The following is a 27,428-nucleotide window of genomic DNA, read 5'->3' on the forward strand; positions in this document are numbered from 1 at the left end:
ACTCCAGTCCAGTAAGATTGACTCACCCTAGATTTCCCTCCTTCCTTATTTGTAACTTCTTTCTCCAATAGTGAGAAGCTGGCTCTCATTATCTATGATAGATTTACTTATTTGTTTAGTCACAGCATGCACATAAAAGAAGTCTCAGGGTTTTAAACACACGTCCCTACGACAAACAGATTGAATACTTAGAAAACTATGTGCATAGTTCTTTTTGTCTTTATCCTTACAGCATCCAGTCAAAATACTATTTTCCAACGTTCCTCAGTTTAATTCTTTCATCCCCCACCCTTTCAATGCAGTTACGTTACTCACTTATAATGTAGTCAGGTTAATTTGTTTTGTTTGTGTTTTTCACCCCACCCGCCCCCCCCTTGCAATCCTAGTTGACTAGAGTTATTTATTTAATTTGACGTATGTGGACTATCGCTCTGGTTCTAAGAGTCAAAGTGGTACCTAAAAGTACTTCCTCATGCCCCCTCCCCATCTCATTCTCCTCTCCTTTTCACCCTTTCTTAGCCCAGTATTGTTAGTTTCAGGTGTATCCTTCCTGCTTTGGAGACGGGAGGTTTTAAAATTAGGTCACGGAAGAGATTCTGCCTTCAACAGTCACGTGGAGGAGAGTGGGGCTAGAGAAGGGAGGTCAAACCCCAGGGATCGAGAGGAAGGGAAAGAGGGAGGAGAGACCCAGGACCGAAGTGGGCGGGGTCAGTGCAGGACCACACGCCTTGGTGCCTCTCTTATTCCCATCTGTGGAACTAAGACTTCAAAGCATGGGCCTAGAATGTTCCAGAACACCAGGGAAGCAGTGTGGGGTGCCCACCAGTGCCTGGAGGTGCCTGCCTGTCTCCCAGTGAGACGTAGGCCCTCCACCTGTGCTATTCCACTCTGTTTGAGGCATCCCCCGGGAAAAGAAGCCGTCCTCCCTGCCCCGTGTGGGGGCTGCCCCAGGAACGTTGGACCCAGGCAGGACCTTTGACTAGGTCCCCCACATGAGGGAAGATGACCTGTGTCTTGCGTCATCGGATCAGGTCAGCATGTGAAGATGAGTTCTTCCTCTGTGCCCTCTGAGGTCGCCGCCCCCTAACTCCAGGCTTCTCTGTCCTATCCGGGGTCCCCAGTAGAGACTCACCCTTACCGGCTCAGAAGAGGAACTTGGAGATGGTAGTTGAAGGTTTCAACACCACCCCCTCTGGCGGGTGAGCGGACATTCCCTTTACTGGCAGCAGCTGGAATTTCACAACAGATGCTCCTCTCAGCAAGGTGCCAGGGGAAGCCAGGCCTTGCCTGCCAAGTCTCTGAAACAAGGAGGCATCGTCCTTGGGGAGGGAGGGGGTACCACCTTCCTCCCTCTTAATCTCCACCCCAAAGCCACTGGGGTTCCGCTGACAAGTCAGAAGAAACGGCTGACGGCTGACTCATCGGACGGAAATGAGTGTGCTGAAGGTCCAGGTGGCCAGCCACCGTGTGCTGGGTCAACCCCCAGGGCAACTCGGCTGAGGATCCCCGGGCCGAGCTCACACCTCCCTTGACCCCCAGCACCCAGTGCCCCGGGCAAGTCCTGCCTCTTAGAGCAGCTTGGGGCAAGCCCTAGATGGCGTCAGGGTGCCAGGGAGACAGGCACACCGGGAGATCTGCCAGATGCCTCTGGGGACGTCTGGCTCACCCGTGGAGAAGGCCTTGATGGCCTCCAGTGAACAGCCAGGGACACTGAGGCCAGGAGATGGGAGTGTCAGGGGCCTGGAGGAGGGAGGCGGCGTGGGCCAGCAGGCGTCGGAGGGGTGCAGCGAGGGCCCCGGGATACGGTGTGCCGACCCCTGAGGGGACACGGGGTGCCGACCCCTGAGGGTAGGTGTGTGTGCAGCAGAAGCAGCGTTGGCCGAGAATGTTCATTTACATCTCGTGTTTGCATCGTCACAGTGGGACACAACAGGGCAGGGTGACTCATTCCTGCCTCGTGACACAACCCAGCTGTCCCTTGCAGCAGGGACTGGGCGGAGGGGACTTTAAACCCAGTTGGTGTGGTTCGGCCCTTCTCCAGGCTAGAGATCGCTGGCCCCAGTTCAGCGGAACAGGGACAGTGTGCCTCTGTGAGTTCTGATCCCCTCTCCAGAGGGTGAGCAGCTGGTGTAGACAGACATGGTGGGCTCGAGATTCCCAGCAACTGGAAATGTAGGCTTCTTTTTTTTTTTTTTTTTTTTTTTAATGTTTATTTACTTTTGAGAGAGAGACAGAATGTGAGTGCGGGAGGGGCGGAGGGGCAGAGAGAGAGACACAGAATCGGAAGCAGGCTCCAGGCTCCACGCTGTCGGCACAGAGCCCGACGCAGGGCTCGAACCCGCAGACCGCGAGATCATGACCTGAGCCGAAGTCGGACGCTTAACCAACTAAGCCACCCAGGGACCCCGGGAATGTAGGTTTCTTAAAGCAAGATCGTGTTACAGTTCACAGAATCTTCACTTCTGGGTGTAGAAACATGAATTGAGTTTATTTTTCTTCCAGCGACTGGCATCTGACATCGCCGAGGGGGCAGTGCACTTTAGCGGTCAAGGCCAGGCTCCCTGGGTTCGCATCCTGGCTTTGCCACCTCCTAACTGTGTGACCTTAGGCAAGTTGTCTAACTTCTCCGGGCCACAGATTAGCCATCTCTCCATCCCCCTCCCTCCAGTCTCCCCCAAAGGTGGTCCAGCCATCAGCCTCTTACCGCTAAGTTGCCCTCACCCCGGTGGGAGCCCTCCAGGGTCAAGGATCAACAAAACAGCTCAAGTCCGGCTTTTGTTGCTGGTACCTCCCTATCCCCACCCCCAAGGAGCTCACGTCTTCTCTCAGCCCTGGCGGGTCTCGCAGGGAGCAGGTGTGCTGGCCGAGTAGGGTCACAGGAGAACACAACAGCACATCCCCACCTGGCAAGCATCCAGTCTGAATAAGGGATTCTCTTAACGCCCCTCTGCCCTTGGCCCCGGGCGACAAAGGAGAGCCGTCTGGGATGCTGGATAAGCCCCTCGTGTCCTCAGTCTTCCCGTGTTGGCAGGGGCAGGTAGGCAGCTGTGTTAGTTCTGGACGGACCCCTCCCGGCAAGGCCCCCAAGGTGGTGGCTGGGCGCCGTCCCCGCCATTCACTGTGACTCTTATTACAGGAGCAGGTAGGTCATGGATCACCTTTTGTCCCCACAATTCGGGAACACAGAAGTCCCGCCTGGTGCCGTGGTCTGTTGATATCCACATTGGTTCTTCCAGCTTTGGCTCCCGCCCCCCCGGGCTGCCCCTTACTTACCCTCTCTGGGTGTCAGCTTCCCCTTTTGTGGAATGAAGGGCATGAGGGGGGGTGACCTCTGAACTCCCTCCAAGAACCCACCCTGGCGCTAACGGGGAGAGATTATCCTTCGGGCAAAGGGTCCCTTGTGGACATGTGGGCCGGCCAGCCATGCCCCCAAAGTCATCCTCTGGAAGGTGCCTGATTTTCCAGCTCCTGCGGCAGGTTCTGTTAGCTCTGAATCCGAAGAGCTCTGAGCTGGACGGGGTGTTGTAGTGGGGCTGAAGGTAGAAGGCTGAGGGTGTATGACAAATACTCGTCCCCAGGAGGCACATCCACGCCGGGGACCAGCACATCGAGGCGAGGGAGGGGCCTGACAGCCTGGAATCGGCCCGGTCAGGCCCAGTGTCAGTGGATCCACTGCCTGGGCTACCCGTCGAGGAGTCAGCAGACAAAGGGCCCAAAGGTGACTGGGAAAGTTGCCCTGGGAGGGCCCGGGGACAACTTTGGGCTTCCAGATGCTGCTAACGGAAGCACCCAGTGTCCATGGTCCTGAGTCACGAGTGGCAGTTTTTCTGAACTCAGTCGGCTGCCTCAACAGCCAGGAGGTGGTGGCACCTGGCCCTCGGCTCCAGGGTCTCAGTCCTTGGCAGGCTCCTTCCTGCACCCAGATGCCGTCTCTTCTTTCTGGAATGTTCTTCCCCTCACTTCTCTCCTAGCTCCCTCATCCAGTTTAAGTGTCCCTTCCGGGAGGCTTCCCAGTGACCCAGAGTGGGCTCCCCCTTTGGCCTGATGCCAGTACCAATCCTTGTTTTTGGGTTTTTTTTTTAATTTTTATTTTTTAACGTTTGTTTATTTTTGAGACAGAGAGAGACAGAGCATGAATGGGGGAGGGGCAGAGAGAGGGAGACAGCCCCATGGTGCATGGCCCACCGGGGACCTCACTGAGGTGAGGTGACGCTGGACAGCTCACAAAGGGACTGTGTTCCCTTCGGCCGGCATGTGGTTCCTCCCAGGCTGGGGCAGTAGGGGGATTATTTGCCTACGCGGGGCCTCCATGCACCTAGTGGTCTGGTCACGCAGCCGGGTCCGCGTTAGGACTTCACAGTTTTGCATCTCGTTTGCATGGCTCAGCTCTGAGCTCTGTGCTTCTGCTTGTGGTTTCCTGGTCCGTCCCCAGTTCCACAGAGCTGGACCTCTGCTTCCTCGGCTTCCCTCCAGGACCTGGCCTGACGGGCCAGCCTCGGGGTCCGCCCTGAGAGGGGTGAACACGGGAGAGTGTGAGTCTGGCCAAGGCTATAGCAGGATAGCCTTCGTGTCTCGAAAGCTTCCTTGGCACATCCACTGTGGCATTCTTCCCGACAGCCCTACAGGGTCAGTGCCGTGTTATCCCCATTTTACAGAGAAGTAAACTGAGGTTGGGAAAAGGTAACAAAAGTCTGCCTAAAGTGCGCTGCTAAACAGCAGAGTCATGCTCTGAGTCCGAGTCTGTTGCTGCCAGAAACCGGGTTTTTTCACCATGCTAAACCACCTGCCGTGGCTTCCCGGGGCCCCAGGAGCCCCCACACGTTAGCCAAGAAGCTGCGCTGGCCCCGCTGAGGCTCTCAGCGTTTGGCGCTTCTCATGGCTCCCCACCTGTTGCTAATCAGCCTTTTCTTAAAGCCCCTGCTCGGTGGCTTTAAGATTCTGATTTTTCTCAAGGAGTCCCCCTGCCCGCTGGGGTCTGGCTGCTCCCGGGCACTCGTGGGGATGCTCGCCATTGCCCGGTGGGCCAGGCGGGCCTCCGTCTCAGCTCCCCGCCCCTGGCAGCCTGCATCTCTGTGCTGTTGGGCTCCAACAGCTGTAGGCTCTCTGCCTCCATACTGCGCCCTTGGCATTGGGGCCACAGCAGGGCTGATCGGGCCGGGCTGGGAGTGCCTGTGGACTGCCATCTGCTCTGCTAGGCCATTTGCTCCCTAAGCCTGGGGCTCTCCAGACTGACCGGTGTCTGTCCCTCCCCCCCCATGCAGGCGATGACTCAGGATGCAGCCAGGGGCCACGACGTGCACGGAGGACCGTATCCAGCATGCCCTGGACCGCTGCCTGCATGGCCTCAGCCTCAGCCGCTGTTCTACCTCCTGGTCAGGTAGGTCTGGGGGAGCAGGGGTGGGGTCCGCGGGGCCCGAGAAAGCCTCAGGGGCTATGGCGAGCACTGGGCAGCTCACAGAAGCCGGCAGGTTGTGGTTCCGAGCCCCTGGACCTCCCGTGGGCTGGACCTCCCGTGGGCTGGTGCTCGGCACAGCACCCGATGGAGAGTAGGCCCTCGGTATATGGCAGTTTGTCTGTGCTCCTGTAACATATTCCTTCTCCCGGGACCGTATCTTGCTTTCTTCCCGTGTGTCGAAGTACAACCTTGAAGAAGCTATCAAACCTGCTTAGAAATACAACTACTGATTCCAACAGAGCAGCTAGGCTTTCGTAGATAGCTCTTCCCGGAATGGTTCCCTTGGTTTCTAGATCTTTCCAGATACAGGCTGGGGCAATTGTATCTCTGAAGACCGGGGCCTGCCTGTAATAATTTCTCGTGCTTCTAAGATTTTTCGCGTCTCGTGTCTCACTTGCCTCGCTAACTACGCCATGAGATAGATATCCACTGCTCCTTGAACACACCCGGTTCCTCCCTCCCTCAGGACCTTTGCACCTGCTGCCTGGAACTCTTCCCTCAGAACTGCCCGTAGCTGGCTCCTTCTCACCCAGGTCTCAGCTCTAATGCCACCGCCTTTGAGAGGCTTTCCTCTGTCTTTGGAATTCAACAGATCTGTATTAAAACTGCCTCTCACTGGCTGCTATAACCTCACCCCAGTCACTGAACCTCTCACAACTCCACCTGCCTTGTCCGTGAGATAGCAACCACGGGAACCTCTTCCTGAGGTTCCACATAGATGCCACATAGATGGCAGTTTGCTCCCTGTTCACTTCCTACCTAGGTGTTGACGAAGCCTAAGCGTATAGAATTGAGGTAGGGGGACGACATCATTAAGGAAAAGAACACAAAAAAGATCCGACTTTAGCAAATTTTCTGAGAACCGATGTCCGCACGAAAACACCGTTTGGGCCTCCCCGACCTTAGAAGGAGCCCCTGCACATGAAGGCTCCCGGAGCTTGGGCTCCGTGAAATTCGTGGTCGATCCGTTTCCACCCTTACGCCTCTCCCCTCCACTGCACGCATGCGCCCGTGTGCGCGTGCACACACAGGCCTCTAGGACAGCGCCTTTAATCTCTAGGGGTTTACCCTGGCCGAGTGCGGGGAAACGGAGCCTGACAGAGTGCAAAAGTCTGGGGAAGTTACAGAATGACCAAGTGCTCACTGTAGCTTTCAAAAGGTAGATGGATGTAGCTTCCGCCTTCCTCGGCTCCGTGGCCAGGCGGTCCTGGGAAGTCCCAGGGCTGTGGTAGCCTTGGTCTTGCTTCCTGGGGCGGGGCTTGCTGTGGCTCCTCCCCTTATTCTTCCACCGCCCTCTGCCTCTGCCCTCCTTCCCTGCACCTTGCATGCTCCGGCACCCCCTATAGGAAACCAGGGGAGCCGGGTTGGTGGAAGAACCGTAGCTCTCCAGAGGCAAGGGGTGCAGACTCACGGCCCCTAAGGGGGATCCCAGCCCATCTCTGTCTCTTGAGCCATTATCTGCAGGAATAAGAAGCTTGTCATTGTGTCTTGATGAGGAAGGAGAGAGTGGACTGTTGATTCAGAGCTTTCTCAGACTCTTTAGAAAGGAATACCCCAGGGGTGCCCCTAGGGATTCCCACTTCTGTCCAGACGTAAGCTGAACACCTGCCTCTCTCTCTGCCTTTCCAGCCGGGCTGTGTCTCAACTGCTGGAGCCTGCAGGAGCTGGTCAGCAGGGATCCGGGCCACTTCCTTATCCTCCTGGAGCAGATCTTGCAGAAGACTCGAGAGGTGAGGGCCAGCCTGGGACTGAAGAGTCAAGGGAAAGGCCCCCACGGAGTGTCAGTTCTGGGGTGCCTGGCCCACCGAGGGGCTTGGCAAAGACGCTGGGAACTTTCTGTTCCAGTGGTGCTTGTGAGTTGAAGGCTTCTAGGAAGGGCTGTGGTCCTTTCACCAGGAAGACGAGGACTCGTGAGCCACGGATCTGAGTTTAATTAAGCTGCTTCTTAAGACAGACATGGCTTGTAAGTCCAAGTGTTGACTAGAAAGGAGAGAGGAAGCTCTCCCGAATTCCTTTCCTCGAAAAGATCCGTAAAAACAGACACAGAGGAGAAAACTGACTAGAAAGGGAAACTGAGACCTTGTCTCACGGCCGGTCCGTAAGAAATAGGCTTTGATGACTTAGAACAGCAATGTGTTTAAGGGCTCAGCTGGGCTGGGGTTCCAGAATAATTGTGAGTCCCTAAAGAGGATTCTGGCTCTTTTATAAAGAATTCTGTGCTTAATTTTTTTTTTCATTTTTGTTTTAAATACGTAACTGTGTTGGAAAACGTGACTTTCTCAAGCTGTCCCTTGGGAAGTCTTGGCTTACCAAGGCACTCAAGGTTCCAATTCTGGCACCATCATTTACCGGGTACCGTTATACCCTGATCCACAAGCACACCAACTCAGAAGAGCCTAAGCCACCTTTGGAGCGTTTAACTTATAAGCCCAAATATCCACTACCGCGTGACAAGAGGGGAGGGTTTTGTAGAAGGGGCCCAGCAGCAGGTGTATCAGGCACCTGGTCTGTTCGGGGCCAAGAGAAGGAGAATTCTGCTTGAGCCTGCTGAGGCCACCAGGCACAGCACGGTGGTGGGGTCCTCTCTGCATCTTCAACCCCCACGAGTTCCGGAAGGGGCCGAGACCTTTACCATTTGGACCAAAGAATTCTAAATCACATGGGTCTGTAGTGTGGTCAAAAATTGTAACAAGCAGTGCGGGGAAGGCTATAGTGAGACTCGTACTTTCATACACGCAGGGTATTGTAACTGGCACAGTCCTTTCGGAAAGCAACTTGGCAACACGTTTCAGAGGTCAGAAAGAGGTTTATAGTCTTTTATCCATCGACTCCACTTCCTGAACCCTAACCTAGATAAATAATCCAAATTACAGAAAAAATAACGTGCACCAAGTTTTTCATTGCAAAAGTATTTAGGGTAGCAAGAAAATAATGTCATGTGTCCAAAATAATAAATTACAGAGATCTATCAGAAGGAATATTATTACAGGGAATAAAAAGATGGATATTATCCAAAGGTATAAACAGATTTTAATATACAAAAAAATTGCATCAGTAAGGTTTATTAAATGATTTAGCGAACATTTACCAAACATTTGGAAAAATACAGAGTGAGATTCCTAGCACATACCATACAGCATACGGTATTCTAAGTGGATTGAAGATTTAAATTTAAGAAAATGAAGCTTCAAAAAAGGAAGGAAATATGAATTTTACATGGTGTTTGCACACAAAAGCAAAAATCCGTAAAAGACAAATAAGCATTTCTAAAATCAGGACATCAGAAGAAAATCTATACAAGTAAAAGACACACAACAAATTTGAAAAAAGATTTACCACACAAATAAAAAGGAAATGTGTAACCAGGAGCACCAGGGGTGGGGGAAAGGTGGTCTTAGAGATGATGCAGCAAAACAAATTCATTTATAACATTATAGGGTAAAAACATTAGGAGTAAAAACATACACGCTATGATTTCCAAGTACAAAGAGAAAAATGGTGTTAGGATAAGCATTGTCACGTTAGCTGTGGTTGCGTTCATTTGGAGGGGGGATATTGTGAGTGTTTGGTTTTTTTTAAGTTGTATTTCTCCCATTGTTTCCTTGTGGTTACGTTGCCTGTCACGTAAGAAAAAAAAGAAAGTGCAGAAAAAGGAAACGCTGCTCTGTTCTGCACCTGTGATGAGCCTCACGCTGCTTTCCTGTCCTGTCCACAGGTCCAGGAGAAGGGCACCTATGACCTTCTCGCCCCCCTGGCTCTGCTTTTCTACTCCACTGTTCTCTGTGTAAGTTCCGGGGCGGGCTAGCTTGGGGAAGTGAGAGGGGACAGGGAGGGACGGTCTCCATGGGGACAGAGCCCTCACACCTCCGGAGACAACTTAGGGTATCTGTCAAGCCACGCCCTTGAAATGGGTGTCAACCCTCTGGCATCAGAGCAGCCCCCATAACTCCCTGAATGGCTAGAAACAGGCTAAATATACAAAGCCTCTGATGGCATCAGAGCGGCCATCTTGAAGGGCCTCCATAAGTCTGTGTGGATGCCATGGCGCCTGGTATATCCAGGCTCCCGTGGAGGGGACTGCTGTCAACAGCCTGTTCACGAGCCAGGAAACAGATCCTGCTGAGAGATCTTAGGTCCACCTTATTCTGTAGCCCAGGAGTCCGTGTCCCCCGGTGTGATCATCCCATATTCACCAGACCGGTGGCATCATCAGATGACCGTACGTACATGGAACCAATCCATGCAAAGCATAAACGTTTGCCTCAACGAGAGTATTGAAAGAAAGGTAGTTTAGGCATCGGAGACCATTACCCCAGATGAGTTGCGGCAACGGCACCATTTAGGATGACCCCCAAGGTGACAGCTTTTCAGAGGGGCGCTCTCGTGCGTTAGATATTACGTGTGGTAAAGTCACGGCCCTTACAGTAGAGGTGCCTCTGGGTGCCACCTTTATCATTTGTAAGTCACGCCCTGTGGGTAACTTCCGGTTCTTTCTGCCCTCCGCCTTGGACACACTGCTGCCAGGAGCAGTGTGCCTTCTGCGGAACGTATCAGAAAGGAGCAGGGTATGTTCTGGAATATCGGTGAGCTCTCTCTTACCCAGACGTCTCTGCTTGCCTTTCCCTTTCCATCCCAGACACCACACTTCCCGCCAGATTCAGATCTCCTTCTGAAAGCAGCCAGAACCTACCACCGCTTCCTGACCTGGCCTGTTCCCTACTGCAGTATCTGCCAGGAGCTGCTCACCTTCATTGATGCTGAACTCAAGGCCCCAGGTGAGTGCTGAGGGGGGCAGGTGCACAGGGCCGGGATCTCCCCTTACTGGTGCACACAGCATCGGAGGGCTGAGAGCAGTGAACACAGGAGGTGACTCAAGGAGGAATCCTTTGGGGTTCAAGGCCAGGAGACCCCACTACGTGGTCTCTGCCTGTGCTCTGCTTTGCCAAAGGGTCTCTGAGACTGCCCAGGCCAGACAGAGAAGCCCCCACAATACTGACGACAGGCCCTTGCTTGTTCTCTTTGCCTCAGGATCAAATAGGGAAATGATGTGTGCATAGATTGGGTCCTGGCCAGGGAAGTGGGGGGTGACAGGAACAGGCAGGTTGATGGGTGCCCTGACAGGTGTGGACGAGGGCCTCGTGCTAAGTTTTCACCTATGGGGTCTGAGAAGTAAGTAGGAATCCTCGCAAAATTGCAAGTGCTATAATAGACATGAAAATGAGGTCCTAGAGAACGGTTACAGAGCAAGAGAAAACCTGATTGGTAAGATTTACTGTGAGGTGGCCTGATAAAGTAATTCATCAACAGCAGTCGCTCAAAACACTGACGTCACATAAACATCTCAGTAGATGCCCCTAAAACATCTGATAGAATTTTACATTCGTTCCTAATATTTAAAACTCCTCTAATACATGGAAACTAGTAATACACGGAAGTGTTCTTAATAAGGTAACAGCCCGCAGCGAAATACTAGAGGCATTTCCATTTAAGTCGATAACCTTCATCTTTGTGCTTACAAGTATTTTTGCCTATGCAAAAAGGCAAAAATAAAGACTATTTCCTCTTTCGGAAAGATAATTTAATTATGCAGAAATCAAACAATTGCTTGTCTGTCAAGGCCAAGAGAATCACCTGAAGAACTGTCCGAACTAGTAAACAGGTAGCTAAGAGCTTTTCCATATGTCATTAACCAGTAAGAAAACATAGTTGAGGGGGGAAAAAAAGAAAACAATTTATAATAGCAACTAAAAATACAAAAGAAGAGAGATTGAGTAACCTACATAGAGAAACAAACTTAACTAAAGGATAAGTAATTTAAGAGACATGTTGCCAGATTGAATCAATATTGTAGTAACAGCAGGTGTCGTGGAAATAAATGTAACAGTGATTAAAAGAAATACCAACAATATCTTTTAAGATTTAACAAAGTAAAATCTATGTGAAAGAATAAATGCTCTCTGGTAGCATTTATTCATGCATTTATCGTGTATTTATGTATTCTTAACAGTATAAGAATGGACTATTTACTAGGTCTGTTACAACTATAACTATAAGGCTTAAATTATTAAAATAGTGCACTATTGGTATAAGAATAGATAAGTTAACGGAACAACGTAGAATGGCTAGAAACAGGCTAAATATAGAAAGATTTGTTCTATGACAAAGCGGCATCCTGAAACCAGTGATGAATAAAATCAGTCATTTAATAAATATTATTATTAAAAACGAGTTATAATTCTATCTCAGAAAAATGTAATAATTCTATTTCAAACATAAAATCAATTGCAGGTAGATGAAAGGTTGACGTGTGGAAAACAAAACCATGAATATCATAGAAGAAAACTAGGTTACATACATGGACCACCTAGAGTGAATAGATGCCAAACATGCCTGCCCCCAAGGAAAGAAATTAGAAAAGGCTGACAGATTTGAGAGCATAAAATTCAAAGCTTTTATGTAGCTATTCAGCCACTAAAGACGTAGATACAGAGTTACCCAGGGCGAAAGATGTTGAGTAACTTGTTGAGTAAAAATGCTGGCCCCCCGAAAACTGTATGTTATAATCCCACTTTTGTTTTTTTCTTTTCTTTTAAGAGAAAATGCATCAGGCCCTATTTAAGGCTCCCAGCATTTAATTCTTTTCATACACATTAAACACACACAGGACAAGAGTACTACGTCTTATTCCCCAACAATCCGTGGACCCTAGAAAGCTCAGGACTGCAGCTTTGTGTGTAAATTCCTTTGGAGGGACTCCTGACTTCTTTCTGGAATCATCTGATTTGTCTCCTCCTAATCAAGTAGCAGAGCTGTCCTCCCCCAACCAATCAGGTTATCTGTCTTCTTAACCAATCAGTGTATCTCTCTCCTCCCAGCCAGTCAGCTGGGTGGTCTTCTCCCAACCAATCAGCTTGTCTGTCTCCTGCCAGCCAATCACCGGACCTCCCTGCCCAACCAGTCAGCTGTCTGTGGTTACCAAGGCTGGGAGCAGGCACTGGTTAGGCTTGGCCAACGCCAAAGCCCACCTGTTCCTGGGACCTGGCTGCATGCCAGAGGCTTGGGTGGAGGAACGAAGAAATCAGGGAGGCCTCAAGGAGAAGGTGCTGTACGAGGAAAGGTAGTCAGGCACGCGAGGAATAGACAGCTTGCCAATCTGACTTTCCAAGGCACCCTAAGTGAACAAGCCAGTTTAGGGTCATTCTCTTTCATTCCCTTCTTTCCAACAGCTCCCCCAGACCAACAGATCTGTATTGCTTCTGGGCGTCTTGCCGACGACCAGAATTCCTTCAACAAGAATGCTGAGCTTTTCTTCCCTTCTCTAATTTAGACAGAAAGGATTTAAAATGCAAACACCTTGGCAGGGCCTTCAGTCGCTAATCAAAGATCTAAGTGACTCTTACTTTGAAATGGATAAGGGAGATGGAGGGCTGTGTCACTTGCACGCTGGAAGACCGCTTCCCAATTTCAGGTAGAACCGGCTGACTCTTCTCCCCTGAATGCACGCTATGCCTTGAGATGTTTTGGGGACGCCGCTGAGCAGAGACTGTTCTGGGCAGCCCAGCGAGCAGAGGTGGCGTGGAGGGCTGGCTGGGAAGGGTGAAGGCCGGATGCTGGGGACGGCGGGGTTCTACGCCTAGGGGACCAGAGCCAGGCAGAGGAGGAACTGGAGGCAGAGATGGAATGAGGGTTCTTGGACTCCAAGCAAGAGGACCCTGGGAACCCCAGTCACTCACTGCTGAGCACCTTGCCCTCAACAGTGCCCGGGGACTGTGTGACGCCTCCGATGTCCTGGTGATGGCAGAGAAGGCAGATGCCTGGAGAGGCAGTTTATGCCAGGCCGCCTGGGCTCACAACTTGTCCTCTTCCGGGGAAAGCAGAACCAAAATAGGAAATCATGAACTCTTTCTCACGTCAGAGAGTCATTTTCAAGTTAAAAAAAAAAAACAAAAACCTAACCTGTGCAAATGTATAGTAAGCCTTCGTGGAAGACACATTGCGCTCATTACTGAGGGAACCAGCAAGATGGCAGAACTTTTTTAAAGGATGGTATGAGACCCTTGATTGAGGGAGTTGCTCACAGGGGGCGCCTGGGTGGCTCAGTCGGTAGAGCATCCAACTCTTGATTTTGGCTCAGGTCCTGATCTCACAGTTTGTGAGTTCGAGCCCCGCGTCAGGCTCCGTGCTATCTGCCCTGCTCTCTCTCTCTCTGCCTCTCATCAATAAATAAATAAATAAATAAGATAGATAGATAAATAAATAAATAAGATAGATAGATAGACAAATTAGATAGATAGATAGATAGATAGATAAGATAAATAGATAGATAGATAGATAGATAGATAAAGTTTTGAAGACAAGTTCCTCATAGAAGCGAGAATACGTTTGCAAAATTAGATACGAAATTAGTTAAGATGATAGAGGAGGGTAATGCCATACCCTGCGGGGTTCTCTTTTCTACCGAACAAAAGTCAGTTCCCTCATCTGACGTCCCCGGGTTCGCCTCTCGTTTCCAGAACCTGAGCCCTGCCTGATTCATCAGTAGCGAAGAGTAAATTAAGCTAAATTACCCTTCTCTGCACGACCCTTCAGTGGGCTTCTTCGAAAGTGCTTTAGTGAGATTTTCGTTTCGGCCTGTGGGACTGTCGTTGCCTGATTCCTGAGTGCCCCCACCCACAATCCGCCCCCCCCACCGCCCCCAGCTGAGGGAGGCAGTGGGGCGGAGGCTGGAGTGGAGGCCACGGGAGAAGCTGAGGCTGAACCACTCAGCAGAGTCACCAGTACTTGGTCTGAGGCCACCGAGCTGTGAGGCCTTTGGCAAGACATTTCTTTAATTTATAGGAGCTTTTTTCTTTTCTTTTTTTTTTTTTAACCTCATCTGTAAAATGGGAGTATAATAATGCCTCCCCCCTTAGAGCAATTTGAAGGTGAATGCTGGCCTCCGTGGATCTCACGTTGCTGGGGGCAGTAAGGATGGGGCAGCGGTACCTTGAGAGACAGGTCCTGATCAGGTTACGGGGCGCAGATGACAGGGGACCATGGGCCCTTCACCAAGGAGCCGTATGGAGCCAGTTGCCATGGCGATGAGCGAAACAGCCGATCCTGCTTTGATGTGGCTGGGTGGTGGAGGAAGTGGGCAGGTTATCAAGCCTTCGGGCCTCCCCCTTCTTCCTGACTCCACCCCAATAGGGTGGCCTGGCTGCCTCCACTCTGGGGGTGGCAGGAAACCTCACGTCAGTGCCACCGGGTCCTGCCCACCGCAGCCCCTTGGATTCAGCCCACATGTTTGTCAAATATTTACTCCAAGCCCCCGCCAGCTGTGTAGACCACACCGCTCGCCTGCAAAGAATGTATCTGTAATCCCGAGGGGCGACAGGGGGCATCATATGTGTGAGTCACTGTGTGGCCTTCAAAGCCCGCAGACCTCGGTGGCTGCACCTCCCCTCCCCCGATCACAGCCCTAGGGGGTGCAGGGAAGAGTAGTACTATTCCCAGGTCAGACCTGAGAAAACGGAGACTCAGAAGTTTCATGTTTCTTGCTGTAAAGTCGGGTGTGAGGGAAGGAAGAACATGGGCGGGCTGTAGTATGACCTACGCTTTGTCACTTACTAGCTGGTTTCCTCGGACAGGTGACGGGAGCTCTCTGAGCCTCCCGGTCAAAAGTAGGATCGTGGGGCGCCCGGGCGGCTCAGGCTCAGTCAGTTCAGCGTCTGATTCTTGGTTTTGGCTCAGGTCATGATCTCACAGGTCGTGGGATCGAGCCCCGTGTCGGGCTCTGCACAGACAGCTCGGAGCCTGCTTGCAATTCTCTCTCTCTCCCTCTCTCTTTGCCCCTCCCCTGCTCAAGAACACTCTCTCTCTCTCTCAAAATAAATGAACACTAAAAAAAAGTAGGACCATCATTGTTGATGGTGATGATGATGATGGCGATGGTTGGGTTGGTCTCATCTGTCCTCAGGAACCTCCTCCCCCCCGACCTGGGTATTTACTATTATTCCCACCTTCCAGAGGATGAACCTGAACTCCAGACATTGCCTACGCTCACATAGCTGACAAGAGCTCTACTCCCTTGAAGCTATGTCTGTTTGATTCCCAAAACCATATCCTTCGATGCCAGCAATGTATTTTCACATCTGCATAGAGCTATTTCTATGCCAAGAGGCACAGGCAGACCATTGTGCGTGACTGGAAAATCCTGGGCTGTCCCAGCTGCCATTTTTTTTTTCATGTGTATTTACTTTTGAGAGAGAAACAGCACACGAGCAGGGGAGGGGCAGAGAGAGAGGGAGACACAGAATCAGAAGCAGGCTCTAGGCTCCGAGCTGTCAGCACAGAGCCCGATGTGGGGCTTGAACCTGTGACCACGAGATCATGACCGGAGCCAAAGTCGGACGCTTAACCGACTGAGCCGCCCAGGTGCCCCATCCCAGCCACCGTTTTGTAAGCACTTTCCTCCCTGGGCCATTTCCCCTGCTGCTTTGCTTTTTACTTGCTGCCTTTGACCTTCTATCAAAGCAGGTACAAACCTGGGCTCGATCACCTCTGCCCATCACCTGGTAGCAGGTGAATTCTGAATATTCTTCAGTGGCAGTAAATCTCCCTTGGGATCTTAGTGATCATAGACATTTATATTTCATACTTTTTTTAAGTCTCTGATGATGGAATAAGAGGCATAGGTTCCTTGAAGCAAAGTCAAACATCGTTGACTAGCGGGTGGGGGTTTTAGTCACAGAACATCTCACCCCAAATGCATAGGTGTCCCAGGAGAAACTGAGGAACCATTACAGGGTAGAAGAGGCCAGGCTACATACAGTGTGGGACTCTGGATAGGATCCTGGAACCGAAAGACAACATCATGGCCAAAGATAGACTTCTTGTATCACAGAGTCACGGGGGAGAGATGTTGGGAAAGGAGGGAGCAGCTGTTCCAGAAACCACAGGGCGTGATGAGTTAGAAGTAAGCTGGTTGCCCAAAACAGAAACCCCAGAATAATAGTTGTGGCAACTCAAAGGGCTTTATTTTTTTTTTCTTACATTTAAAAAAAAATCCCACTGGAAGGCAGCCCAAGGTTGGCACAGGGCTGAATATTCCAGAATCATTTCTTTTTTCTGTTTCACCATCCTTAGCAGGAAACACTGCCCTCGGTGTCACTTCTTGGTCTAATGACCGCAGGAGCTGTGGCCATCATGTCCCCATTCCAGTTAACAGAAATGAGGAAAGGGAGGTTGCAAAATGGGGTCTTCCAGAAGCCCCCACCCCACACCTGCAAGGGAGGTCAAAAAATGTGATCTATCAACCTGTGCCCTTTGGTGAAGAAGAGGGAAGGGTGTTGGGGAGATGCGAACAGGTCCCCGCCATGTGTGACCCACTAGTAAGAGTGGCCCGGCGGAGCCGGACTGGGCCTGTCGGGGGGCGGGGACCACTGGCTGGGGCAGCAGGGTCACGCCTCACTCCCCCCAGGCCTGGTGGCCCTGCAGAGCTGGAGGCCATCCCGCAGGCATCTCCGTGGGTTCCTCCAGACTCTCTGTAGAACGAACCAAGGACCTGCGTCCCAGTGACTCCGTGAAACCAGGTGGGGCTTGCTCAGGGGCTCCTTGTGTGCAGGCAAGGCCTTTGAGCTTTCTTCCATAGCAAAAGGAATGTGTACAGAAGGGTCAAGAGACCTCACTTGGCTGTGTGTTCTGAGGTTGGGGCGGGGGGGGTACTGTCGGGGGGTGAGTGATGTCTCCACTACAGCATTTCACTGGGGGGCCTGCAGGGGGCCAGGAGGGGAGCTGGCCTCTGTCACTCACCCAAGTGGCCACCAGATGGTGTCCCAGGTCCCGATGGCAGTAGCCACTGTTTCAGGGACTTTCCCATCAAAATAAGCATAACTTCAACCTCTGAACATGTGACAGTTACCTAAGAGAAACATCAACAAAAGGCCCCAAATCAAAACAGTTAGGTCCTAAATTAGAATAGCATGAATTAGTAATTTTCCACCACTGATGAAACAAAAATCGTGGCCTTTCTGTTTACAGCTGTCTCTGGCCCCGGTCTTGGCTTTGCACCTATCCAGGGGGATTGCCTTCCTCCTCCCGGCCCACACCCAGTCGCAGAGTAGCCTTGCCCCCTGACAGGGGCCCCCTTGAGGCTGCCTGCCCCACTGAATCCCAGCCCCTGCTTCTGGTGCCCTTGTCGGTGAGGAGGGCCAGTGTTGTTTAACCTTACCGTGGTGGATACACAACCGAATCCTTACTGTCAAGGCTCGGTTTTCCAGCCGCAGACCTGGGTCAGGTCGCAGGAGAAAAGGAGAGACTTTGGGCTGACGAGGCAGATGAGGCTGGAGAGAAAGGCTTGGGGGTGGGGGTGTTGTGGCCAGGGGCAGGGACAGGACCCAGCCTGGGAGGGACAGGGTCAGGGAGACCCAGCTGTCCTAAGAGCCCGTGGGAAGCCAGGCAGGGGTGCGGAGGGCCTTTGGAGACCCAGCTGGGGGCCCGCACACGCTTGGGAGGGCCCCCGTGCCTCCAGATGGCCAGAGAACTCCTAGGTGACAGCAGGCCGGCCGCCTCGCAGCCTCAGGCCCTGTGCCCACCGTCTCAGAGGAGCGGATCTGCACGGGGCCTGAGTCTCGTCCCCAGGCCCCCGACCTCATTGGCCAGGGCGGGGTCACAGCGAGGCACGATAAACCTACCGACTCTCGTTTGTTTTGGCAACAGGAATCTCCTACCAGCGGCTGGTGAGGGCCGAGCAGGGCCTGTCCATCAGGAGTCACCGCAGTTCTACCGTGTGAGTGCTCTCGAGGGGGGTCCCACATTCCCACACCCATGCCACCCCCCCACTCCATGCATCTGGCTTTCCCTCCATCACTGCACCCCCAAATCCCCAGCCACCAGCAAAGCCCTCAAGAGGACCAGGAACCCCTTGGGGTAGCTGGTGACATTTGGTACATAGGTTTGTTTCTCTGGGCTGAGAGGCTTTCCTCAGATTGCTAAACGGCTCTGAGACTTAAAAACGAAACAAACATTAAAAACCACCCGCATCAATCATGCCAGGTACAGGGCAAGGATAACCTCGCTCTACCCCCCGTTTTCAGATGAGGAAACTGGAGGTCAGAGAGGCCAAGTGACTTCCCGAAGGTCACACAGCTATTGAGTGTCTGAGCCAGGATTTAAACCTCGGTCTTCCTCAAAAGCCCACGAGCTTTCTACGATGTATTTCCGCCTGTTACTAAAATAGCACTTTCCGGGGCGCCTGGGTGGCTCAGTCGGTGAAGTGTCTGACTCTTGATCTCGGCTCAGGTCATGATCTCACGGTTCCAAGAGTTCGAGCCCCGTGTCGGGCTCTGCACTGACAGCACGGAGCCTGCTTGGAATTCTGTCTCTGTCTCTCTCTCTCTCAAAATAAATACACTTTAAAAAAATTAATAAATAGCATAGCATTTTCCAAACCATTTTGACTAGGACCTACCATAAAAAAAAAAAATGCATTTATTTATTTATTTATTTATTTATTTATTTATTTATTTTTTAAGTCATCTCCACACCCAGCGTGGGGCTCGAACTCACAACCCTGAGATCAAGAGTGCCGTGCTCCACCAACTGAGCCAGCCAGGTGCCCCTAAAAAAATGCATTTTATATGAAAGCCTGCTGTACACACACACACACACGCACACACACACACACTGAAACAAGCTTTAAAAAGTGAAACTCACGGGGCGCCTGGGTGACTCAGTCGGTTGAGCGTCCGACTTCAGCTCAGGTCACAATCTCGCGGTCCGTGAGTTCGAGCGCCATGTCAGGCTGTGGGCTGATGGCTCAGAGCCTGGAGCCTGCTTCCGATTCTGTGTCTCCCTCTCTCTCTGCTCCTCCCCCGTTCATGCTCTGTCTCTCTCTGTCTCAAAAATAAATAAACGTTAAAAAGTGAAACTCACCCCTACCCCCTAGGATGGGCTGTGTCTCAGTCTATTCTATTTTATTTAAAAGGCAGCTGTGATTGTGATCCTCCCAGAATGATTCCATTATCCACTCATGGGTCCCGGCCGGCCAAGCACGTGGCTGCCATTTCACCCGAATGCTCGAGAGCCCAGAGACCCCGGCCCTCTCACCCCCAGCGCCAGGGGCTCACTGCACATTCACACCGTACAGCAAACACCTATGAGTTCCTTCTAATAAAAACAAACAAAACAAGCCCGAGGCAGGCTTTGGGAGAGGCAGAAAGGGTACAAAAATGCTTCCGTGTCGTGAGTAAACAACGCTTACCCAGGGCTGATCACCAGACCCTCTGCACTTACTGAGCTCCGGGCATTGTGGGAAGTAAAGCATACTATGATGTCCAAGTGTCACATCGGCCCCTGGAGAAAGGGATTTGTCAGATCTGGGGCCCAAAGAGGTTAGCAGGAGGAGCTTAGAACAGAGTGGTGGTCTCGCTGTCGGCAGGAGGGAACAAGCGGGCGGAGAGAGCGCGTGCCCGGCTGGTCCCGTCCGGCACACCAAGGACTCAGCACGGGTCTCTTGAAGGAGTGATCAAGCACTCAGTGAAGGAGGGTGGCCCAGTCACTCATGCAGGCCTGCCCCCTTCTCCTTACAAACAGAGAAACCGACATTAGCTTCCCCCTTGCACGATGGGTACTCTGGCAGAGCCCGGTCCTGATGGCACCTGCTTCTCTGCGCCGGGTTTAAACACCGCGCAGGCCAGTGAGGACGGGAGCCGTGCGGGCAGGCCATCCTGAAACATCTACAGCTGGGACAACCGGGATGGCGCCAACACACTTGGAGAAAATGCAGCGGCGGGCGGTTGGTGCGGGTGACGTGAGAGCAGTCACCTGCGGTTAACTGTTAACTGAGTGACTGACACCTTGGGGGTTCGCCTGGGCGTGGCTGAGATTTTCCATGACGAGCAAACGTAAATGCCGGCTCGGAGCCCAGGGTCCGGCGATGGGACACGCACAGGTGGCTGGGCACACGCTCCCCTCCCATCCCCGTGAGACCCTGGGAGGTGGCTCTCCCAAGTTCAAGAAGAAGTTCCACTTGCAAAGGGTCTTTGAAAATACTGGCTGCAAACTATCAAAAGCAGACCGTAAGCTTTCCCCTCGGAACTGGGACCCTTGAGCCCCTGGCCCAGCTCCTGGCTGCAGGCCCTGCCGGGCGAGCTCTGAGGACCGCCAGACGCCAGACGTGAGGTGCATGGCTGTGCTGCCCTCCCCACAGCCCCATCTCTGTGTCCCCAGCACCGTGCTGTTGTTGAACCCGGTGGAGGTTCAGGCCGAGTTCCTTGCCGTGGCCAATAGGCTGAGTGCACCCGGCCACTCGCCCCACAGCGCCTACACCACGCTGCTCCTTCACGCCTTCCAGGCCACCTTCGGGCCCCACTGCGACCTCCCAGGCCTGCACTGCAGGCTGCAGGTATGTGCCCGGGGCCCCTGGGGTTTATTTAGCATCACTCCCCTCCCATCAGAGCAGAGTCCCTCTCTGGCCCTGTCCCGGTGCTGCTGTCTCCCGGGTACGCCGGCCTCCCCCCACCCGGGCCAGCCCGGCCCCTTCCCCTCTCTGGGCCGCAGCGACGAGCTCGGGACTAGCACTCCCCGCCCCCCCAAGTTGGCGGTGCTCTGGCCCTGGTCTGGGCCTTTCTCTGGCGCCCGTGTCCCGAGAAGAGGGGCCCCGGGCAGGAGGCTCGGCTCCCTGGCCAGCTGTGAGTGCAGGTGGGTGACGAGGCAGGGAGGAGACCGGTGGGTGCTGTCGTCGGCGAGACCCCGGGACCTGGAGGAGTGGGGCCGGCGAGCCGCGGTTCGGCAGCAAGCCCGTCTGCCCCTGGGGTTTCAGTCCAAGAGCCTGGCCGAGCTGGAAGACATCTTCACGGAGACCGCGGAGGCACAGGAGCTGGCGTCCAGCATCGGGGACGCGGCCGAGGCCCGGCAGTGGCTCAGGACCAAGCTGCAGGCGGTGGGAGAGAAAGCCGGCTTCCCTGGTGTCTTAGGTGAGGCTCTTGGGAGACCCGGGCGCGTCTTCCCCACGGCCAAGTGAGCATCCCAGCTGGCCGGTGGGTCTGCTCCACACAGTCCTTCGGGGACCCCCGGCTGTCGTTACCCTGGTGTTAGGGCTGGCCGGCCATGGCAAGAGAGAAAGAGAGTGCTACCTGGGGGCGGGCGGCTTCGTTTTCCCACCAGAGATCATGCAGAAGGATGCAGTCCTCACGGGTCCCTTTGGAGGCCAAGCCTTGCCCCCAAGGAGCCTAGAAAACATCCTTTCTGCAGTTCTGCCCCTTCCAGGAGAAGGGACGCGGTCTTCTGTCACCCACAACGGATGACACAGTGCCCTTGTGCTCCCGTTCGGGCCCTGTCAGGGGAGGCTCGGAGGCTGAGTTGGCCGCATCCACACAGCCTGTAAAAAGGCCTGGCACCTACCTGGGCTGCTTGAACGGAGGGTCCTCGGGCTGCGAGCCAGGTGTCCCAGCTTCCCACTGAGTCTCGTGTGGCCCATGCTGGCGTCTTGTCTGAGACCCTTCCAGCCCTCACCGCCTGTCCCCCTGTCGTTACAGACACTGCCAAACCCGGCAAACTCTGCACCATCCCCATCCCGGTGGCCAGGTGCCACACCTACAACTGGAACCAGGACAGCTTCGGTGAGCCCCCGGTTGGGGCCCTCGCGGTGCCCACTCCCGTCCCCCAAAGCGGCCAGGGCGCTTCCTGTTCCCGGGTCTGTGCACCCGCCTCCCACCGGCCCCGTCAGCTGAGCAGAGCAGGGGGAAGCCCTGAAGTCCCGGGCTGGCCTTTAACCCCCCTTCCGCCCTCTTCTCCTCCTCAGGCCAGTCGGCCTGAGCCTGTCGCCCGTCCCCAGGGTGTGCGAGAGGGCTTGCAAGGGCCCAGACACCCAGACAGTGCCTCCCCTTGCAGACGTCCTGCAGGAAATCCTGCTCCAAGAACAGGAGCTGCTCCAGCCAGGGATCCTGGGGGACGAGGAGGAGGAGGAGGACGACGACGACGACGACTTGGAAACAGAAGGGCGTTGCGCCCAGAGGGACTCCCTGCTCTCCACCAGCTCCGCGGTCTTCCACGACTCCACCCTGTCCCTTGCCTCGTCCCAGGCCTCAGAGCCCACCCTGCCCCGCCAGCTGCTGACCTCCTTCGTGTCAGGCCTCTCGGACGGCGTGGACAGCGGCTACGTGGAGGACAGCGAGGACAGCTCCTCCTCGGAGTGGCCCAAGAGGCCTGGCGGCCAGGGGCGCCGGCTCCACCGCCGGCCGGGGCAGAAGTTCAACAGGATCTATAAACTGTTCAAGAGCACCAGCCAGCTGGTGCTGCGGCGGGACTCCCGGGGCGCGGAGGGCGGCGCGGACGCAGCCCTGCCCCTGCGGCGGGCGGGGAGCCTCTGCGGCCCCCTGGACGGCGCGGCCCCGCCGCCGGCCTCCCGGCCCCAGCGCTCCCGCTCTCTGCCGCAGCCCAAGCTCAGCGCCCAGCTGCCCAGCTGGCTCCTGGCCCCCGCCTCCCGCCACCAGCGCCGGCGCCCCTTCCTGAGCGGGGATGAGGACCCCAAGGCGTCCACGCTCCGCGTCGTGGTCTTCGGCTCCGATCGGATTTCGGGGAAGGTGGCTCGGGCCTACAGCAATCTGCGGTGAGAGCGGGGGCGGGGGTGCGGGCGCCGGGGCGGGGAGATGGGGGGGGGGGGCCGGGCTGCGGGCTTAGGGCCCTTAGGGTCCCCGCTTCTTACCACCTTCTTCCTCTGCCAGGCGGCTGGAGAACAACCGCCCCCTCCTCACGCGGTTGTTCAAACTCCAGTTCTTCTACGTGCCCGTCAAGCGGGGCTCCGGCGCCTGCCCCAGCCCTGCGAGCCAGACGCCCCCACTCCCCGCGGACTCCCCCAGGCAACCCAGCCCTGCAGTACGTCCCCAGCCCCGCGCCACGCGCCGTGGGGGCGCAGAGTGGGCGCCATCCATCGCCTGTGCCTCGAGGGGCACCTCGTTCTGCGCGAGCCTCGCTCCCAGGAGTGGCCCCTGCCCTGCGCTTGGGGGCGACCCTTCGCTGCGTGACGTAGACTAAAAGCTGTTAGACTTTTCTCAGGGCCGCTGCGGGGAGGCTCCGCTTGGGGCCGCGGAGGGCGTGGGGGGTGCGCAGGGCCGTGGCGCAGGGACTGACCCTGGACCCTCCCCCAGGAGCTGGAGAGCACCAATGATATCTCCCACTACCTCGGCATGCTCGACCCCTGGTACGAGCGCAACGTGCTGGGTCTCATGCACCTGCCGCCGGAGGTCTTGTGCCAGGTCGGTGGCCCCCGCGGGGCGGGGGTAGTGGGGGCACCTGCTGGAGGCCCCCTGGTTTGGGGAGGGGATCCAGCCTGGAGCCTCCAGGGAGGACCAGGAGGTCCTTGGAATTGAGCGGGAAGGGTGGGACGGAGGCTGGGCTGTGGGTGCCCCCCCCCCCCCCCCCGAGCATTCTGTGTCCTGCCGGCCACCTGCCACTCTGGCTCCGCCCCCCACCCGCAGCAGTCTCTGAAGGCAGAATCCCGGTCCCCGGACGGCTCATCTGCCCAGCTGCCCATCCTGGCGGACATGCTGCTCTACTACTGCCGTTTCGCCGCCCGGCCCGTGTTGCTGCAGGTCTATCAGACGGAGGTGAGCCCCGCCCCTCGGCGCCCCCGCCCCGCCCCCTGCCCCTGCAGCCCGCGGCCTCGAGCAGAGGGGGGCGGGGGCTGCCCTCTGATGCCGCCCCCGCCCTCTGCAGCTGACCTTCGTCACCGGGGAGAAGATGACGGAGATCTTCCTCCACTCCCTGGAGCTGGGTCACTCTGCCGCCACACGTGCCATCAAGGCTTCGGGTGAGTGCCGCCTGGGCCCCAGGGGGGACACGGGGCCGGGGAGGGCCCCCCCCCTCCCCCGAGATGAGAGGGAGTGACGGTCTGTCTGTGTGTCACAGGTCCTGGCAGCAAGCGCCTGGGCATCGATGGTGACCGGGAGGCCATCCCTCTAACACTACAGATTATTTACAGCAAGGTGAGGCCAGTGCTGGGGGCCCGGGTCCCTCTGGGGCCTGCTCCTGACCCTGCCTCACCCAGAGGCAGCCCCCTGTGTTCCTGGGCCCCCGTCTTGCAGCCGGGAGAAGGGGAGGGAGTGGACATCCTTCTCCCCTCCAGTGTTCTCTCCCCCCACCCCCCGCCCCCACCCCCCAGATGTGCTCAGCAGCTCCCAGCTGCAGGGCTGAGGGTGAGAGGGGCAAGGGTGCAGTGTCCAGAGGGAGAGCCCAGGGTCTGCAGGGCTGGGGTGCCCCGCGGGGTGTGTGGGAGCTGGGACCCGTGTCGAAGGGAACCATAGGATTTGTGGGGTGCAGGTGGGAGGGGTGGCATGGGTCTCTGAGCATCACACCCGGGGTACAGGCCACGAGAACCTTGACCTCAAAGTGGGGACACCCTCCCACCCTCTTTCCTTCCTTCCCTCTTTCCTTCTTTCTTTCCTTTCGCCATTCGAAAGATACTCATTTAGCCCCTACTCATGCTGAGCTCTGCTGGGGAGGGGAGACAGCGGTGAGCAGAGAAGGCTAGGCCTTCTCTGCGACTTTCCTGGAGGAGCAAGACAGGAAACAACAGAAATGGCCAGGAGAGTATCAAAGAGCGGTGAGGGGTGACAAGGCAGTAAAAGGGTTGATGGGGCAGTGATGCTGAGGCCGCTTACGTGTGGCGGCCAGGGAAGTGGGCAGGAAGGACTGACTACTCACGGAGCACTGCGTGTTGGGTGTTTGGGGAATACCTCCCATGTCCCAGACCGGGGGATTCCCAAGAGTCATCAAGTGCTCACAGTCTAGAGGGAGCGGTAGACATTGCTTAGATGATCCCACATGATACATAATTACAACTGTGACAGGTGAAGGAGAGGTTCATGGTCCCCTGAGAACCTTTAAGAGGATCATTCAACCTGGTCAGGAAGGCTACACAAGGCTTCCCTGAGAAGGGACATGGAGTCAGTACTGGAAAGAAAAAGAGGAGTTAGTTAATTAGGCTAAGAAGAGAGGGATATGCTCTCCAGGCAGAGAGAACGGCATGTGCAAAGGTCCTGTGGTGAGAGGGAACATGTCATCACAGGGCGCTGAGGCAGGCCAGAGGGGCCAGAGCAGAGACGGTGCATGGGTGAGGCTAAAGGAGCTGGCAGGGCCACAATACCAAGGGCCTTGATTTTTGTCCTTGTCCCAAGAGCCGTGGACACCCTTTGAAGGGGCTCAAGTTGGGGGTGGGGCTGGGGGATGTGTGCCATGATTAGATTTGAGGTCTGGAAGCTCCCTCGGTTTGGAGGGGTCTGCAGGGGATGCGGGAAGGCCAGTTAGGAGGCTCCGGAGTTGGTTGTCCGGGGGGAAATGGGGGTGGCCTGCATGGGGGTGGTGGTGGGTTCTGTGAGCAGCAGGGCGTAGGGGCGGATCAGAAAACGGGAGGCCCAAACTCCTGGCTCTCAGTGTTCCGGGACCAGAAGCGGCCCAGGTCCAGTGCGGGGAGGCCGTGAGTTGGGGGCAGGTCGAGTCTGGGCGCCCTTGAGAGACAGGAGGAAGTGAGAAGTGCAGTTGCATGGATGGGCCTGGCCTCAGGTGCAGGAGGGAGATGGGTGTGTAGGTGGCCTTGGGGAAGGAGCACGGAAGGTTCGTGCTTGGAGAGACTAGTGGGGCGGAGAGTGGGGGGCCAGGAGGAGGCACCCTGAGCCCCGTGCCGTGTGGTGGCGGGCAGACAGGCCCCGGCCAGGGGCAGGTGGGCGAGGCGGGGGGTGCAGACAGCAGTGAGCACAGCCAGACACTCCTATGAGGTCAGGGGAGCCGAGGACTGAGAAACGCACTTGCATCTGGCAATGCAGAGGTCCCGGTGAAAGAGACGTCCAGACCCCAAGAGGGGGCTCCAGCCTGGCTCTGGCCGGGACCTCATGCCCGTGGGCCCCTCTCCTCCTCCCTTGGGGCTCAGCCGTCACTTTGAGATGCTCTGAGCTCTGGAGCCCTCCGATCCATGGACCAGGCTGGGCATCCGACGCTCCTTCCTGCAGTCATCGAGATCTATACGGGGTCAGACAATTCTTGGTGCACGAGCTAGCAGACTCGGGTGAACGCGTGCCACCGGTGGGTCTGAAGCCACCTCTTCCGAGAGCAGGTGGCGGGCCCCGGGGGACCCCGGCTGAGAGGGTGCGGCCCCGCTGTGTTCCCAGGGGGCCATCAGTGGCCGAAGCCGCTGGAGCAGCATGGAGAAGGTGTGCACGTCCGTGAACCTCAGCAAGGCCTGCCGGAAGCCGGAGGAGCTAGGTGAGCGGGCGGCGGGGTGCAGGTGGCGGCGGGGCGGGGCGCGGCGGGGCGGGGCCCCGAGCCTGGCCTGAGCCGCCCCCTGCCCCTCAGACTCCAGCATGGAGGCCCTGACGCTAAACCTGACCGAAGTGGTGAAGAGGCAGAACCCCAAGTCCAAGAAGGGCTTCAACCAGGTAAGGGCACCACTCTCTTCGCGGCCACGCGGCCCGCGGCCACGGCCCGGGCGTGTGCAGGTGCCTGAGTATGTGCGCATGCGCGAATGGATGGGGTGCGGTTTGGGGTGTGCACTCCGTGGGTATCAGGGGAGGAAGGAGGGCCCTGTGGGAGGACGTGTCTGCGTGCAAAGGCTCCCGTGTCAGGGACCCTGGGCCTCCCGAGGGGAGCAGTGGGCTTTGTCCGGGGGTGTGGGGAGGGGCTTGTTTCTTCCAGACTCGGGGAGGGTGGGGGCCGGGGAGGAGGCAGGGCCTGATGGAGGCCGTCAGCCTCTGAGAGCTGCTGCCGGGCTTGGGGACAGGCCCAAGGGACAGAGCTGCTGAGGGCTGGAGTCCGAGGGGGCCGGCGATCGGGGCTGACGGGGGCCTTGCTTCCAGATCAGCACGTCACAGATCAAAGTGGACAAGATACAGATCATCGGCTCCAATGGCTGCTCCTTCGCAGTATGTCTGGACCAGGACGAGAGGAAGATCGTGCAGAGTGTGGTCCGGTAGGAAGGGGATGTCCAGGGAGGGGGCCCACTTCT

The 27,428-nt window shown here is 55.6% G+C and overlaps 1 protein-coding gene across 5 annotated transcripts in view; it reads left to right on the forward strand.

The window, feature by feature from the left end:
• Nucleotides 1-27,428, forward strand: part of PIK3R5 (phosphoinositide-3-kinase regulatory subunit 5) — a 67,746-nt gene that overhangs the window by 38,900 nt on the left and 1,418 nt on the right. For 3 of the 5 annotated variants that reach the window (XM_049636947.1, XM_049636944.1, XM_049636946.1), the window contains exons 2-18: nucleotides 5,262-5,377; nucleotides 7,085-7,185; nucleotides 9,171-9,239; nucleotides 10,092-10,230; nucleotides 18,152-18,221; nucleotides 20,663-20,837; nucleotides 21,255-21,408; nucleotides 21,970-22,053; nucleotides 22,325-23,042; nucleotides 23,158-23,308; nucleotides 23,581-23,688; nucleotides 23,911-24,039; nucleotides 24,149-24,242; nucleotides 24,341-24,417; nucleotides 26,596-26,689; nucleotides 26,780-26,862; nucleotides 27,280-27,392. In XM_049636947.1, coding sequence (XP_049492904.1) covers nucleotides 5,275-5,377; nucleotides 7,085-7,185; nucleotides 9,171-9,239; nucleotides 10,092-10,230; nucleotides 18,152-18,221; nucleotides 20,663-20,837; nucleotides 21,255-21,408; nucleotides 21,970-22,053; nucleotides 22,325-23,042; nucleotides 23,158-23,308; nucleotides 23,581-23,688; nucleotides 23,911-24,039; nucleotides 24,149-24,242; nucleotides 24,341-24,417; nucleotides 26,596-26,689; nucleotides 26,780-26,862; nucleotides 27,280-27,392 — 2,462 coding nt within the window. In that variant the 5' untranslated portion in view covers nucleotides 5,262-5,274. Of the gene's footprint in view, nucleotides 1-3,578; nucleotides 3,719-5,261; nucleotides 5,378-7,084; nucleotides 7,186-9,170; nucleotides 9,240-10,091; nucleotides 10,231-18,151; nucleotides 18,222-20,662; nucleotides 20,838-21,254; nucleotides 21,409-21,969; nucleotides 22,054-22,324; nucleotides 23,043-23,157; nucleotides 23,309-23,580; nucleotides 23,689-23,910; nucleotides 24,040-24,148; nucleotides 24,243-24,340; nucleotides 24,418-26,595; nucleotides 26,690-26,779; nucleotides 26,863-27,279; nucleotides 27,393-27,428 lie in introns of all 5 variants that reach the window. The other 2 variants (XM_049636945.1, XM_049636948.1) reach the window with 2 other exon arrangements.

The sequence above is a fragment of the Panthera uncia genome, chromosome E1 (assembly GCF_023721935.1).
Source record: "Panthera uncia isolate 11264 chromosome E1, Puncia_PCG_1.0, whole genome shotgun sequence".
NCBI lineage: Eukaryota > Metazoa > Chordata > Mammalia > Carnivora > Felidae > Panthera > Panthera uncia.